Here is a 17,224-nt window from a genome sequence, read left to right as displayed (position 1 = left end):
TTTCCCCACAAATAGAGCTTTCTTATGGTTGTATTTGATCACTTCTGCAGTTTTTATTTTTTGCGATGTAAACAAAAATAAAACACAATTTTTTAAAAAATAGATATTTTTTACTTTCTGTTATAAAACATATCAAATAAAAAATCGAATTTCTTAGTCAATTTAGGCCAATGTGTATTCTGCTACATATTTTTGGTAAACAAAATCCCAGTAAGTGTATATTGATTGATTTGCGCAAAAGTTATAGCGTCTACAAACTATGGGATATTTTAATGGAATTTTTATTAATTAATTTATTTACTAGTTATGGCGGTGATCAGCAACTTATAGCAAGACTGCGATATTGTAGCAGACAAATCAGACACTAAATGACACTTTTCTGGGGACCAGTGACACTAATACAGTGATCAGTGCTAAAAATATGCACTGTCACTGTACTAATGACACTGGCTGAAGGGGTTGACATCAGGGGTGATCAAAGGGTTAAATGTGTGCCTAAAATGTGCTTACTAACTGTGGGGGAGGTGCTTGTACTATGGGAAGGCAGAGATCTGTGTTCCTGCTCTGCAGAGACACAGGATCACTACCTTCTCTACTGACAGAGCGGCAGTCTGCCTTGTTTACATAGGCAGACCGCCATTCTGCTTCTGTTGCGAACAATCGGTGGGTCCCGATGGACATAGAGTCCCCTGGACCCACTGATTGGCTTCCATCCAGTGTATCCAATTACAGTGGGAATGGGTTGCTGCTGGCGCACGTGCATGCCCCAGACACAAAAGTGCAGGATCACGTACAGGTACGTGATCCTGCGCAGGAGAGCCACCTTTTATATATATATATATATATATATATATATATATATATATATATATATATATAATATACGGTCAGCAAGCTGGTAACGCGTTCACCAAATTCAGGAAGCATGTGACACTTTTGGTTCTAAATTTAGAACACTTTTACACTGTGGCGCAATGAATGTGCCAAGCTCAAAAAAAAAAAAAATGTTGATAGTTTGTATTTTACGAATGTGGAGCTAATAATGCCCCTTTCACACTGGCTTTCCGATCAGGTCCACCTGTCAGTTATCAAATCACAGCTGATCACATAGTAAGGCCCTTTTCACACAGGCGGACCGTTCAGATCCGCCTGTCCGTTTTTTTGGCGGATCTGAACGGTCCCCCCATGCATTCCTATGGGGCATCGGATGTCAGCGGAGACATGTCCGCTGACATCCGACCCGATCCGTCAAATCTGGACGGATGGAAACCCTATTTTCCATCCGTCCAGCGGACGGAGTGTGTGAAAGAGCCCTTAATAGGAAGAGCCGTTGATTGGCTTTCCTCAGTTTGTGCCTGAAAGGCACGAGTAGAGGAGAGCCGATCTGCGACTCTCCTGACAGGGGAGGGTGGGGTGGTCTGTGCTGATAATTAGAGCATTGATTACCAGTGCAGACCCTTGGGGGTGCCACTATAGCCACCCATGACCACCAGGGATGGCAATCAGGGCTCAGGGACCCTTTCAGTGCCCTTTCCATCAGAGCTGCGCACGATTGCCATCTATCAGTGCTGCCCACCAGTGCCCATCATTGCCATCTATCAGTGCTGCCCACCAGTGCCCATCATTGCAATCTATCAGTGCTGCATATTAGTGCCACATCAGTGCAGGAAAAAAACATAACTATTTACAAAATTTTATAACAAAAAAACTTTTTTTTTTTTTTCAACCTTTTCGGTCATTTTTTATTTGTGTAGCAAAAAAGAAAAAACCTTGCGGTGATTAAATACCACCAAAAGAAAGCTCTATTTTTGGGAACAAAAATTACATAAATTTGGTTAAGGTACAGTGTTGCATGACCGCGCAATTGTCATTCAAAATGCAACAGCGCTAAAAGCTGAAAATTGTCCTGGGCAGGGAGGGGTGAAAGTGCCCAGCATTGAAGTGATTAAAGGGATGAGGCGACAAGCCTACTTCCAGGGTCAGTGTGCAGAGGCCTACATTGTGCCAAGCTGGACCATTATATGTATGAAATACAGATCATACCTGTAGTCCACCATTACGTTTTATGATCACTGAAAAAAAATTTTTAATGCATGAGGGGGTTATACAATACGTTCAGCCCTCGGGGGCACATCACTTGTAATAAGTGTCCAGCACTGTGCACTCCTCTATCACCTCACATACAAACCTGAGGACCTCTATCTTCTCCTCACCCCCTCCTTCCCGCCATAGGTGAGGGCTCTGCACGTGCTCACACACACAGCCTGCAGCGATAGCGGACTGTGAGCCGCCCTGAGTGTGCGCAGCACCCCCTCCCTCTCTTTACGGCGCTTCCTCTCAGATAGCGGGCTGAGAAGAAGGAGGAGGAGGCAGGGGGAGTCGTTACCAGGAATGAAACACATGGCGGGAGCGAAGAGGCAGCCGGCCCCCCGCACCTAGTGACCGAGAGCCATTACTGACGTGCACGTGTGTTCTGCGCCGGAGAACGTCGTGTCATCCCCCAACCGTACAGGAGAGTGCCTGGAGGAGGACAGCCGACCATAGGAAACCTCTGGGGCCACAATGGGGCTCTTACCTGGACAAGCTCTGCTAATCATTGCCCTGACAGGGCTGCACCTCACATGCTGCTCTAAACTCAATGTCCCCAAACTGCTCCTACCATATACAAGAGGAACCCGGATCAACTATACCCTGGAGGTCACTGAGGGCTGCTACAAATGGTGAGTTAATGCCTGGGTCCCTCTAACCCCCTCATCCCATAGACCAGTGACCCCTGCACTCATTTATACAATGGCAGGATATGGAGGTGTCACTGGACTCAGCTCTTACCAGACAAGGTGGTATGTGCTGTGTAGAGTCGGGAAAGGTTAGAACGTTAGAACCTCTGCCAGGTGTTGATGTTGGAGATTAAGACCCCGTTCACACTGGGGTGACCTGGTCGCCTGACAGGTCGCCTGCCATAGAGAAGCTGTGGACCCGTTCTAATAGGAGCGACACAAGTTGCTCCGACTTAGAAAAAGGGTCCGGAGCTTCTTTGGGGCGACCCGGAGCGACCTGCACTGACTTCAATTATATGAAGTTTGTGCCGGCCGCTCCAAGGTCGCGGTGCGCAAGTAGCGTCGCCCCAGTGTGAACGGGGTCACTGATCAGCCATAACTTTATGATCATTGACAGGTAAAGTGAATAATATTGATTATCTCGTTAACAATGGTATCTTAAGGGGGGGGAGGGGGGGGATATTCTAGGAAGCAAGTAAACATGTTGTCTCTGTAGTTAAAAAAAAAAAATGAGCATCCAGTTTGTTATGGGGCTGCGTAGCCACGGAGTGGTCAAGGTGCCCATGCCGGCCCGTGTCCACTGCCAAAAATGCCTACAATGGGCACATGAGCATCAGAACTGGAGCACAGAGCAGTGGAAGGTGGCCTGGTCTGATGAATTGTGTTTTCTTTTACATCACGTAGATAGCTGGATGTGTGTGCGTCACTTACCTGGGGAAGGGATGGCACCAGGATGCAATATGGGAAGAAGACAAGCCGGTGGATGCAGTGTGATGCTTTGGGCAATGTTCTACTAGGAAACCTTTGGGTCCTGCCATTCATGTAAGGCTCCATTCACACTACCGTGACTTGTCAGGCAACTTGTCAGCCTGACAAGTCGCGGTCCATGCAGTGCTACAGGACCGTTCTAATAGGAGCGACACAAGTCACTCCGACTTAGAAAAAGGGTCCTGTACTACTTCGGGGCGACCTCGGAGCGACTTGCATAGACTTCATTATATGAAGACCATGCAAGTCGCGCCAAAGTCACGGTGCATGGGACTTCACAGTTTGCCCCCGAAGTCGTTCCGCGGTAGTGTGAATGGAGCCTAAATGTTACTTGCCATGTACCACCTACCTAAACATTAATGCTGACCAAGTTACCCCTTCATGGAAACGGTGTTCTCTTTAGGTGTCATGCCACACTGCAAAAACGGTTCAAAAAAGGCTTGAGGAACACAAAATCGAGCTCAAGGTGTTGCCTTGGCCTATAAATTCTCCAGGTCTCAGTCCAATCGAGCATCTGTGGGATGTGCTGGAAGAACAAGTCCGGTCCATTGAGGCTACACCCTGCACCTTACAGAACGTAAAGGATCTGGTATTGAAGGCTTGGTACCAGATACCTCAGCATACCTTCAGAGGTCTAGTAGTATCTATGCCTCAGGTTAGACTTGTTTTGGTAGGAAAAGGGGGGCCTACTCCATATTAGGTGAGTGGTCATAATGGTATGTAAGGCTGAACGATAGTCAATATATCGACTATCGTTCTGCGGGCGTGGGCGATATTCATATCGCAGAAGACGCGATATTTACCATTAGGCAGGGAGAAGTTGGGACTCGGGGGGGGGGGGGGAGGCGGACTCGCAGTGCTGGCAGCCGTCCCACGCGTTCAGCCGTGAGCAGCGCGCCGTGAGCAGCTGCACAGCTAACCAATCACGCGTGCCTGCACATCTGATTGGTTCCCTGTGCCGCTACCACGTGACCGGTTCGCTGTGCCGCGCTCACCGCTCCGTCAAGAGAACTAGCTCTAGGGCGGCAGAGGGAACGTGTGGGACAGATGTCATGTCAGGCTGTGTTTTTCTACCTCCTACCACAACTGTGAGTCCCGACTCTGCCTAATCCGTCTTCTGTATTCCACAAAGAGAAATATCACGATATTTATCGTTGAAAACAAAATATCGCAATGTTCTTTTTTCCCCAATATCGTGCAGCCCTAATGGTATGGCTAATCGTTGTATAATCACGTTTTGACTAAGGCCAACCATAGAGAGCGTTTTTCTTTCCTGCAAAAGAAAATGGTTTGATTCCTCCATTAACACAGTCAGTGTTGACAAGGGAATCCCTTCTGCAGAGCCATTGTGTTCTCCTGGTGGGGGGATATTTTTGGACATTTGCATGTCAGAATAAGCTATTATGGTATGTGCCCCATGTACAAATTCTGCTGCCACATGCTAAGGATTGAATGATTATCGGTGGGGCCATTTATCCAAGGCCGATATTCACTTTTTTTAAAGTATCAGCCACAAACTTGCCAATATGAACGATTTTGCTTCAAGTGTTTGTACCAGAGTGATGCCTGCAGCTACAGGCATCACCCCGGTACAGATTGTTTTTTAGAACCGACAGTCCGCTTTCTTGTAATAACAACCGATGTGGCTGAGCAGCTGCTTGATTGTCATTACAAGGAGCGCAAGGGGACATCCGCCACCCTCCGCGGCTCGCCTGGGTCTCCTGTTTCACTGGGAGACCCGAGGAACCAACCAGTACGACCGCTGGCTGGATGAAGACCCGCATTCGGCTCTGATCGGGTCTCTGATGTAAAAACCCAGGAAGCCATGTCATGACATCACTTCCGGGTACTGGAGCCTTAAAGGCGCCAGATTTATAAAAAAAAAAATTCAAAACAGCCAAACTTGACGTTTTGTTTGCTTATAAGTGCAGAGGAGGGGTTTGGGGTCTTTTAGACCCCAGATGCCTCCATCAAGAGTACCTGTCACTGCTTATTACTGTCACAAGGGATGTTTGCATTTCTTGTGACAGCAATTAAAGTAATCCAATTTTTTTTTTTTTTTTTTTTTAAAGGACAGTGTAAAAATAAAAACTTTAAATGTGCAGAATATTGGCACCTAATATCGGCTATCGGCCTAAAGGGTGGCCAGAAAATCGTTATCAGCCCTGGAAAAACTGGTCGATTCCTACCACATGCCCTTGCTGCCCCTTTGAAAAGCGATGTGTGGTGGATCACATTTCAGAGGGCATTCGACAGGTAGTTGGTAGGTTTTATGTCACCACCAGGATGCCTGTTTGAACCCTATAAGCCCACACCACTTCAATGCATGCCGTGGCCGCATTTACTTGAATGGGACATGTTCAGCGGCAGTACTGCTGGCTTAACGTTACGGGGTATAATTTGTGCAGTAAAGCAACACTGCTGCAGAATGTGTACAATACCAGCCGCCTTCCTTTGCACCTTAATGGGGGTGGTAATACCATGGCTTGGCACCTTTTTTTTACCATCCTGATTGTAAGTGTAACCTAGGCCTAGAGCTGCACGATTCTGAATAAAATGAGAATCACTATTTTTTTTGCTTGGAATAAAGATCACAATTCTCAGCGTAACATCATCTTTTACATTATAAAAAAAAAATTGGGTTAACTATACTGTTAAAATAAACTAAAACATAAATAAAACTATACTGTTAATAAAAAAAAAAAAAAAAATACGTTTTAAAGACTTTAAAGATTGCAATGATCGCCATTTTATCCTCTAGGGTCTCTGCTAAAAAAAAAAAGTGTGTGTGTATATGTATGTATGTGTGTGTTTGGGGTTCCAAGTAATTTTCCAGCAAAAAAAATGCTGATTTTAACATGTAAGCTACAAGTGTCAGAAAAAGGCTTAGTTTTTAAGAGGTTAAACTGCCCTCACTTACAGACGGAAGTTTGTTACTTTGATCTAAAAGAACAAAATAATACATTATAAAACATTGTATTTAGTTATCTAGCAGCCTTAATAATGTTGCTAAACATTTGCTGGAGGCTTTTTTTGACAGCTGTGAGTGAACAGAGAACAGCTCTCTGTAAGAAACGAGGACATGCAGTTTTAAGATCGGTAGGGGGGTGAAACTATATTATTTTTTTTTTAATAGGTCGTGCAGCTCTACCCAGGCCTTCAAGTGGTTGTAAACCCACTTTGTTGACATTTAGGTATAAGTAAGCCTATATTAAGACTTACCTATAGGTGCTATAAATATCTCCTAAACATGCACCGTTGAGGAGATATTTACAGTGCATGCAGCCGATGACTTCATCCTGTGGCATTCCTTCAGACCTGTGTGGCCACTCATGCCGTTCCTTCAGAGCCCAGTGCCATGAACGGCGGCTCCCGTGCGCATGCGCGGGAGTGATGTAATCGCGCCTCCGGCCAATCAGATGGCCGGAGGACGCGATCCAGGAAGCAGGACGGCTAAACATGTCGGCCGTCCTGTCGGCACTGCGGGGTCTTTGTTTTTAGATAAGTACTTCATAATGAGCTAGTATGCGATGCATACACTAGCTCATTATGCCTTTGTCTTTTTTTTCACCTTTATTTATTTTTTTTTCTAAGTGGGTTTACTTCCTCTTTAAACTGTAGTTTCATTACTCCCATTCATTACAATATGCACCGAACATCAGATGCTAAAACTTCCAGTCCTGTCTGGAGTACGGTTCACCCATCTCCTCCACTCATAAGACGTCTTATACACCACAGCCGCCTGTTGTAACCGATTCCTCTCATTTAACATCTGTTTACAACTAGAAGAATGACACATTTTAAACGGGGTTTTGTATGAGTGAAAAGCAATAAAAACACAACGTTTTAAGTAAAGTCCAGGTACATGTCTTATTGCTTTTTTTTTTTTTTTTTTTTTTTCCTTAAACAAAATAACCCTCGGTTACAGTTAGAATACCACATTTTAAACAGATGTGATGTGAGAGGAATCAGTTACAACCGACGGCCGTGGTGTATTGTGACACTGCTGGAGCAGTTCCAGGTTGGAACAAGTGGATGTTTTAGTTGGCAGTTATTGAAGTCAGCTTTGTCAAAGAGGTAGAGAATTTATAGAACTTCACAAAGGAAGTGTCTGAAGTTCACAGACTGAATGCTTGGTAGGGAGTGGTGTCTTTAATTATAATTACCAGGGGGGTTTTCCTTGTGTTTAGTTGCAGTGGGTTTCAGATAAACAGATGTTAAAATGTCTAAATCCATTCCGCTGTATTAGAAAATGATTCTGAATGGTATTAATTCTACAGTCTTATTAAAACAGACCTTGCAGCAAAAAGCAAGGTCTGCATTTTACACCAAGGCCCCCCACCCTCGTATTAAAGCGATTTGTATGTTTTTTTTTTTTTTTTTCCCCCCTATAAAAATAACAAACGTGACTTGACAAGGCTCTATTGAGCGAAACGCATTGTCATGGTGACCACCTAACAGGCATACGTGAGGATTCCCCTTCCTCCACTCAACACAGCCCCAGACCTCGCCGCTGCTTGTGATGTCCTCCCCTGGTGCCAGGTTGATTCGCTTCTCTAGTCCTCAGTCTCTTCGCGGTCAGCAAGTCCGGCTTGAGGTTGAGATGTCACTTCAGCCGCGTTACGGAGTTCACATCAACAGTCATCTTGGGCCAGGCACCGCTGGTGCCATGAGCAGTTTTTGCAAGAGCCCCCTTGCCTCCATAGAGCAGACACTATGGCCATCGGCTTCAGCATTCTGCTCCACCAGCCATACTGCCAGCCACATCTCTCCATCTAGAGGCAAGTGGGCTCCCCCCAGTCATGGGCTTAATTTTATGAGAGGAAGTGAGGCCAATACTCAGTTATATACATTTTTATAATTCTGAAGGACCATGTTTGGATGTCCCCCCCCCCCCCCCTTCTTTCATTTTTATGGATTGGATTCTTTGACTTTGTGATTTTAATAAATGCTTTTTATCGTTCTTACACAAGCTAGTTGTTTTTTTTTTAAATTTTGGATTGAACCACTAAGTGCAGTAACATGTCCTAAGTGCTTTTGAGAGAAATTTTCTATGTTGATTGCGGTTTCTCCTCCCAAGGATATTCTCTAGCAGCTTTAGACAGTTGGCCTCAATTATCCTTGTGGCAAGATGCACACAATTTTGTTGGCGCCCAATCGTATTGGTGTTGAAACATGGTTTGCTTACCTGCTCTGTTGCAGTGGATTTGCACAGAGCAGCCCAGATCCTCCTCTTCTTGGGTCCCTGATCTGTGATCCTGGCCTCTCCCTGGCAGCTTGCTATGAGAGCACCCGAGCCGAGTCACAGCTCCCTGTGTCCATTCAGACTCGGAGTGCATGCCCCATCCCCTCCTGATTGGTTCGCTCACTTTGATAGCAGCGGCAGCTAATGGCGCCGCTGCTGTGTCTCGGCCAATAAGGAGGGAGAATCTCGGATTGGCTGAGACACTCGTGAACATCGCTGAACAGAGAGGGACCTCAGGTAAGTGTTAGAGGTGCAGAGGGGGCTGCTGCACATAAAAGCATATAATGCATTAAGATAAAAAAAAAAATCCTTCTGATTTTACAACTCCTTTAACCACTTAAGCCCCGGAAGATTTTACCCCCTTCCTGACCAGGGGGTATTTTGCGATTCGGCACTGCGTGACTTTTAACGGACAATTGCGCGGTCGTGCGGCGCTGTACCTTTAACGAATTTGACGTCCTTTTTTTCCCAGAAACAGAGCTTTCTTTTGTTATTTGATCACCTGTGCGATTTTTTTTTTTTTTTTTTTTATCATGCGCTATAAACCAAAAAAAAGAGCGTGAATTTTGCAAAAATAACAATATTTTTCACATTTTTTTTATATGAAATTCCCAAAAAAAAAATTTAAAATCAAAATTTTTTAACATCTTCGGCCAATTTGTTTTATGCTACATATGTTTGGTAAAAAAAATAGCAAAAAGCATATTTTGAGTGGTTTGCGCAAAAGTTATTGCGTTTACTAACAAAGGGAAAGATTTTTGTCATTTTTGCTGCTTTTTTAACACGTAATGGCGGCGATCTGCATATATATATATATATATATATATATATATTTTATTTTTTTTTTTTTTTTTGCGGTACTGCGACATTGGGGCGGACAGATTGGACCCTTGACTGACATTTTTGACACTTTTTTGGGGTTACCAGTGACATTACTGCAGTAATCAGTGCTATACATATGCACTGTTACTGTAAAAATACACTGGTACTGAAGGGGTTAACTTTATTTGAGAGGGAGGGGCTGTGTGTCCCTAGGGGCGTGATTCTAACTGTGATTGGCTTGAAGTGTAGGAACAATGATCAACGGTCCTACATAGTAGAACCGTATGATCACTGTTTTCTACACAGGGGAGATTGACAGGCAGCTTGTTTACACTAGCCGCCTGCCTTTCTCCCGGTGTCACGGACGATCGTGAGTGAGAGGCGGACATCGGATCCGCCACTCACACGCGCGGGGGGTGTCCGTGACGGCGCCTCCGACGGCGCTCGCTCCCCAGAGCCTCACAGGCTAGTGACGTACCGGTACGTCACTTTGCCTGTGAGGGGCTGACCGCCGCAGTATATGTACTTGCGGCGGTCGGCAAGTGGTTAAAGAAAGCCCTCCCCAGCCCCCCACACTAAAAACAAGTTCACACATGTGCAGTCATATGTTTAACCACTTGCCCACTGGGCAATTAAACCACCTTCCTAACCTGGCCAGTTTTCTCCCATGTTTTCAATGACATGTACCCATATTCAATTTTTGTCCTCCTTTCACACAAATAGAGCTTTCTTTTAGTGGTATTTATATGCCACTGGGTTTATTTTTTTGTTCTATTAAAAAAAAAAAAAATTATGATTTAAATTGAGATGATTTAAACCAAGCCTTTTTACTAGCGATTTAAATCGACTTGATTTAAATTAAATCCACCCTGGTGCCACATTAGTCCCCCTACAGTGCCAACAATGCCCCTACATTGCCAACAGTGCTCTATGGTGCCACTACAGTGCCCTATAGTGCCCATCAGGGAGTGCTTATTAGTGTCCTACAGTGCTCATCAGTGCCAATCAGTGCCACCCATCAGTGGATTCTCATCAGCGCCGTAAAAACGTGTGGGAAAAAAAAAAGCGTTTTCATTTTCTTTCTACATTTTACAAAAGCTTGTGGAAAAAATGACATGTTCAAAAGACTCACTATGCCTCAGACTATACGTTGGGCCATTTGCTTTCCAAAATGGTGTAATTTTGTGGGCGTTTCCATTTGTCCTGGTGCCCCAGGGCCTTCAGAAGTATACTAGGTAGTCAGGAAATTAGATGTGTAATTTATGTCCCTAGAACACCTGGCGGTGTTGGGCCTCTGTATGGGGTTATGTGCCATATACACTATACAATTGTCTTTAGATTTTTTCCTTTAGATCTACCAAAACCATATAATATGAGTCAAATCTAAGCCCTTTCAATTTATATGCAATCAGTCAGGCCCTTGCACTACATAGTTAAAGGTAAATCTAAAGGAAATCTAACAACAAAAGTTGCATAATGTGTATCCAGCTTTAGGCTGGGAAAAAGTCTCACATGTGGTGTCACCATACTCAGGAGGAGTAGCAGAATGTGTTTTGGGGTGTAGTTGCAAGTATACATATGCCATGTGAGAGAAATAACCTTTTAATATATCATCTTCAATCATCTTCATTCTGCAAAGAATTGTGGGGAAAAAATACAACTCGAACTCACCATGCCTCTTACCAAATACCTTGGAATGTCTACTTTCCAAAAAGGGGTAATTTCGGGGGTATTTGTACTATTTTGGCTTGTTAGGCTGGGTTCACACTGGGGCGGCTTCAAAGTCGCCTGACTCTGAAGCCGCCCCGTGCAGCGCGACTTCAGCGTGGCTTGCAAACAACTTCTCTAATAGAAGTCAATGCAAGTCATTCCCAAAGTAATGCAGACTTTTTCTAAGTTGGAGCGACTAGAGTCGCTCAGATTCGACTGGTTCCATTGCACTGAATGGTGCGTGACTTGTCAGGTGGCTAAGTTGCCTGACAAGTTGCCCCAGTGTGAACCGGAACTTATGGCTGGAATACACGATTAGAAAATCGGCCGAAAATTTCCATTCAGCGAGCAATCGGCCGATATTCTACTCGTTAATGCCCAGCCATCAATGAGCGATATCGATATTGAGAACGAAAAATACCGTTTGAAAAACACGAAAAATTCTGTCGTCTCGTTTGCGAAAGAACGATATTCTATACGTTGGTGTTAAGGTCGTTCAGTTTTAAATCTGTATAACCTCATCACGCATGCCCGAAAACGAACACTGTTTCGATGGTCGGCGGGCAACGGTCGGGCGATATTCGGACTGTGTATGTTGGCAACGTTTTCGACCGACAAATACTTTTTCAAAAGTCGGTGGTCGAATGATCGGGCGATATTCTAATCGTGTATTCACACCATAAGTGTCTCAAGAAATTGGGTCATTGATACATCAGGTGTGATCAATTCTCATTGATTGGCACCATAGCTTGTAGACTCAATAACCTTCAGGAAGCCCAAATATACACAGATTTGGGTTATTTTTTACCAAAGAAATGTAGCAGTAACAAGTGGACGCACTTCCGGGCAGCGGAGCATCGTCACTACGTCATTTCCTGGAACCACCGTGGAACGCACGCCGGCAGCGTCCACCAAAGCGGAGGAATACGCAGTGTAATTGCTTTGTATATGCCGATTACCCACCGATGTTTGTGAGTACTAATTTTAATGCCTAATATTTAATAAACTCCTTACGGGCTTCACCATGTCTGCCTCCTTCCTTCTTGTTTGAGACATAATACAGGAAAAAAGGGGCAAGGTACCATTAAGGAAGCCAATAGGAGGTCTCAATCCAACCATCCGGTTAAAGAAAAATCCTCTTGCTTAAGGCTCTCTATTATCCTAGTTGTGGCGAGTGCATTCCCTTAGGGGGATTTTTCTTGAAGAGCACCTGGGCACTTTATGGATATGAGCACCTTTCCAGCACCTTAGTTTTTCTTGGAAGAAATCTTTCTTTGGACTGAACCTAATTTTGCACTTTGTATATGGTTGCACAAAGGACATTTGATATTTATATTTTTGCACTAAAATACTGTTTTATACTATTGATCACCGTAGCACTTTATATTTATATTTGTACTTATATTCATTTATATCTCATTTAAGCACTCTATATTTATACCTATATTCATTAATATTCTTATATTTATTCAATTGGTTTATGATCTGATCACTCAATATGTAGTTTCCACAGACCATTTTTTTTACACCTTATCCCCACTTTTATATACCTGTCAGCGCTGCGTTATTCATCCTTTTAATCCTACTGGTATTTTACCTAGTGAGCAGCAGCTTCAGGTTTTATCACTATATATATTTTTTACCATTCATCACAGCGCGGGTATTAATTTATTGGTTTTACACAATGTGAGGTGCTACTTTGATGTTGGGCCTCTGTATGTAGCCAGGTTGTGTAAAAGTCTCACACGTGGTATTGCTGTACTCAGGAGGAGCAGCAGATTGCATTTTGGGGTGTAATTTGTGGTATGCACATGCTGCGTCTTAGAAATATCTTATAAACGGACAACTTTGTGTAAAAATATTGCGTTTTCCTTTTCTTTCCACATTTCCCACAAACTTTCGGAAAAAAATGACATGTTCAAAAGACTCGTTATGCCTTATAAAATATAAGTTGGAGTGTTTGCTTTCCAAAATGGGGTCATTTTGTGGGCATTTACATTGTCCCGGTGCTCCAGGGTCTTCAAAAGTGTGATAGGTTGTCAGGAAATTATATGTGTAAATTGTGCTCCTAGAATGCTTGGAGGTGCTCCTTGCATGTTGGGCCTCTGTATGTGGCCAGGCAGTGTAAAAGTCTCATACATGTGGTATCCCCATACTCAGGAGGAGTAGCAGAATGTAGTTTGGGGTGAAATGTGTGGTATGCTCATGCTGTGTCTTAGAAATATCTTATAAATGGACCACTATGTGTGAAAAAAAAAAAAAAAAAAAAAATGCGTTTTCATTTTCTTTCCCCGTTTTCCAAAAAACGTATGGACAAAAATGACACGTTCCAAAGACTCATTATGCCTAGGAGATTATACGTTGGGGTGTTTGATTTCCAAAATGGGGTCATTTTGTGGGTGTTTCCATTGTCCCGGTGCTCCAGGGTCTTCAAAAGTGTGATAGGTTGTCAGGAAATTATATGTGTAAATTGTGCTCCTAGTATTGCCATACTCAGGAGTAGCAGAATGTATTTTGGGGTGTAATTTGTGGTATGCACATGCCAGGTGAGAGAAATAACCCTTTAATATGATACATTTGTGAAAAAAAAAAATGTTCATTTTGCAAATAATTATGGGAAAAAATTACAACTTCAAAAAACTCACTATGCCTCTTACTAAATACCTTGGCATGTCTACTTTCCAAAAAGGGGTAATTTGAGGGGTATTTGTACTTTCCAGGCATGTTAGTGTCTCAAGAAATGAGATGGGCCGTCAGTACATGAGGTGTGATTAGGTGTGATCAATTTTCATTGATTTACACCAAAGCTTGTAGACTCTATAAACTTCATAAAGATCAAAAACTATACACTTATTTTGGGGTTTTTTAACCAAAGATATATAGCAGTATACATTTTGGCCAAAATTTATGAAGAAAAATTACTAATTTGCAAAATTTTATAACAGAAATGAAGAAAAATGCATTTTTTCTTTACAAAAATATCAGATTTTTACATTTATAGCACAAAAAATAAAAAACCCAGTGATGATTAAATACCACCAAAAGAAAGCTTTATTTGTGTGAAAAAAAACACAAATTTCATATATGTACAGTGTTGCATGATTGAGTAATTGTCATTCAAAATGTGAGAGCACTGAAAGCTAAAAATTGGCCTGGTTAGGAAGGGGGTTTAAGTGCCCAGTGGGCAAGTGGTTAAGGTACTCCAAAACCAATGCTTACATCATAGCTTAGACATAACATCATATGCTTAAGTCTATATAGATAAATTCACAATGCTCGTAGACACATCGGCTAACGCGTTTTTGAGGTTACCCTCTTCTTCAGAGCCTTATCTAGATGACTATATTGGTATAGCTGAAGGGACTCTTTTATGGTCCCATTCCGTGCCTCTCAGCCTGGTGCTGTCACTTTGCAGATTCTTCTCTCATGTCTGAGACTCAGACTCAGGCAAGAGAGGAGAATCTGTACAATGACAGCACCAGGCTGGGAGGCACGGAATGGGACCATAAGATTCCCTCAGCTATACCATAGTCCTCTAGACAAGGCTCTGAAGAGGATGGTAACCTTGAAACGCATTAGCCGATGTGTCTACGAGCATTGTGTATTTACGTATATGGACTAAAGCAGATGATATGCCTAAGCTATGATGCAAGCATTGGTTTGTGAGTACATTCACCTCCGTTTTATACCATTTAATAACACATGTTTAAGAATAATGGTCTCTGTCTATGCGCCTTCTTTATTTCCTATACCAAGTCAAATCGGACGTCCCCAGTCCTTTGAGGGCAGCGATAAACCCATTATCCACATGCAGTAATATGTCTAGATAGGAGTTTGACACCATATTGAAAATTATCGCACAGGAGCGTTAACATAGCGACATTTTCTTAAGTGGATGCATGTCGGTTTAAATCTGACCAACCATAGCAATACATTACACTTTTGTGATCTGTGTAATCGTGAGTAAAAAATTTTCAGAAGTCTGCTCTGGTTCCGTCCACAAAGCTGGACTATCTGGGTCTGACTCTGGACTCGGCCTTAGCCAGAGCGCTCCTTCCTCTGTACAAACTCCAGAAAATGCAGGCTGCAATTTGTCTCCTGCTCTACAGCAGATGGTCATGCTTCCGGACTTGCATGAAGGTGCTGGGCCTGATGGTATCTACTTTTGAGGCGGTACCTTTTGCACAGTTCCATTCAACGTCCCTGCAAGGGAGATTCTGGGAAAATGGGACAAGGATCTGCAGTCTCTGGACAATCGGATCTGGCTGAGCGGGGGGAATGAAAGGGTCTCTGATTCGGTGGCTTTGTTCTCCGGCCCTTCGGCTTGGCAAATCCCTTCTCCCCTTATATTGGACAGTGGTCACCATGGATGCCAGCCTGGCAGGGTGTGGAGGTGTCCTCTGTAAATATTCTTCTCAGGGTGTCTGGACACTGGAATAGGCCAGACTACCGATCAATGTCCTGGAACTCCGAGCGATCAGACTGTGCCTGGAACATTGGACGGATCGTCTTCAGGGATGTCCAGTGCACATTCAATCGGACGACGCCACGGCTGTGGCTTATGTCAATCGCCAGGGGGCACAAGAAGTGTCCTGGTGGCTCTGGAGGTAGCCGGCATTCTAAGATGGGCAGATCATTTCATTCCAGCCCTGTCCACAGTGCACATTTCGGGGGTGGAAACCTGGCAGGCGGATTGCCTCTGTCGGCAGGCGTTGGACCAAGGAGAGTGGTCCCTTCATCGGGAGATGTTTAATCAGTTGTCTCCGGTTGGGGCATCCCTGAGGTTGATCTGTTGGCGTCTCGGCTAAGCAGAAAGGTGCAAAGGTTTGTGGCACAGTCTTAGGATCCTCTGGCAGACGCCACAGTCACGCTGGTGGCCCCGTGGTGTCAGTATCGTCTGAGTTACTCCTTCCCTCTTCTCAAGCTTCTGCCAAAACTTCTACGCAGGATCAAGGCAGAAGGGATTCTGGTCATCTTAGTGGCTCCGGACTGACCTTGCTAGGCTTGGTATGCCGATCTGGTGCGGCTGGTTGCCGAGGTTCCTTGGAAGCTTCTTCTCAGGGAGGATCTGCTGTCCCAAGGACCAATCTTTCATCCGGCTTTACAGTCGCTGGCTTTGACGGCTTGGCTGTTGAACGCCAGGTGCTGAAAGATATGGGTTTGTCTGGGTCGATGATTCCAACGCTGTTAAAAGCTAGGAAATTTACTTCTAGGACGATCTACCATTATACGTGGAAGACGTACATCACGTGGTGTGAGTGTCTTGGGGTTCATCCTCACTTCTTTTCAGTGGCTCAGATCTTGACCTTCCTTTTAAACGGGGGGGATGAGCAGAAACTGACCTTGAGTATGATCAAGGGCCAGGTGTTAACCTTGGCAGTCTTGTTTCAATGGCCCTTGGCCACACACTCCCTGATGCGTACTTTTTTCTTCAGGGAGTTCGGCACTTAGCTCCTCCAGTGCGGTCTCCACTGCCGCCTTGGGGCCTCAATTTGGTGCTTTGTCTTCCAGAAGCCTCTTTTTGTGAATCTTTGGAAGATTCCCCTGCTTAAGCTGTCTCAGAAGGTGGCCTTTTTGGTGGCTATCACTACTACGCGCAGGGTGTCGATTGGTGGCGTTATCCTGTCGTTCACCTTATTTGGTGGTTCACAGAGATATAAGAGGGGGTTCTTCTCCCCTGTCCGTTGTCCCTTCCAAAGGTTGTCTCTGATTTTCATTTAAATGAAGACATTGTGTTTGCCTTCCCTGTGCCCCAGGCCAAAACACTCAAAGGAAATTGCTTTGCATGTCTTGGATGTGGTCCGGGCAATTGGGGTGTACTCGGCAGCTACGTAGTCTTTTAGGAAGTCAAACTCCCTATTTGTGCTCGCGGGCAGGCCTCGGGAAGGGTTGTCCACTTCCT

At 44.2% G+C, this 17,224-nt stretch overlaps 2 protein-coding genes across 2 annotated transcripts in view; one reads left to right on the top strand and one right to left on the bottom strand.

The window, feature by feature from the left end:
* HDAC11 (histone deacetylase 11) overlaps positions 1–2,594 on the bottom strand; it is a 77,913-nt gene extending 75,319 nt beyond the window's left edge. The window contains exon 1 of the mRNA XM_082265209.1: positions 2,576–2,594. The gene's annotated coding sequence lies outside the window, so the exon portion shown is untranslated. The remainder of the gene's footprint in view (positions 1–2,575) is intronic.
* NUP210 (nucleoporin 210) overlaps positions 2,563–17,224 on the top strand; it is a gene marked incomplete at its 5' end in the record, with an annotated part of 331,314 nt that continues 316,652 nt past the window's right edge. Inside the window, one exon of the mRNA XM_082265210.1 lies at positions 2,563–2,720. Coding sequence (XP_082121336.1) covers positions 2,563–2,720 — 158 coding nt within the window. The remainder of the gene's footprint in view (positions 2,721–17,224) is intronic.

This window comes from Pelophylax lessonae (genome assembly GCF_965119305.1).
Source record: "Pelophylax lessonae genome assembly, chromosome: 8".
NCBI classification, from domain to species: domain Eukaryota; kingdom Metazoa; phylum Chordata; class Amphibia; order Anura; family Ranidae; genus Pelophylax; species Pelophylax lessonae.
The sequence above is the reverse complement of the archived record's forward strand: the minus strand, read 5'-3'. Positions and strand labels throughout refer to the sequence as shown.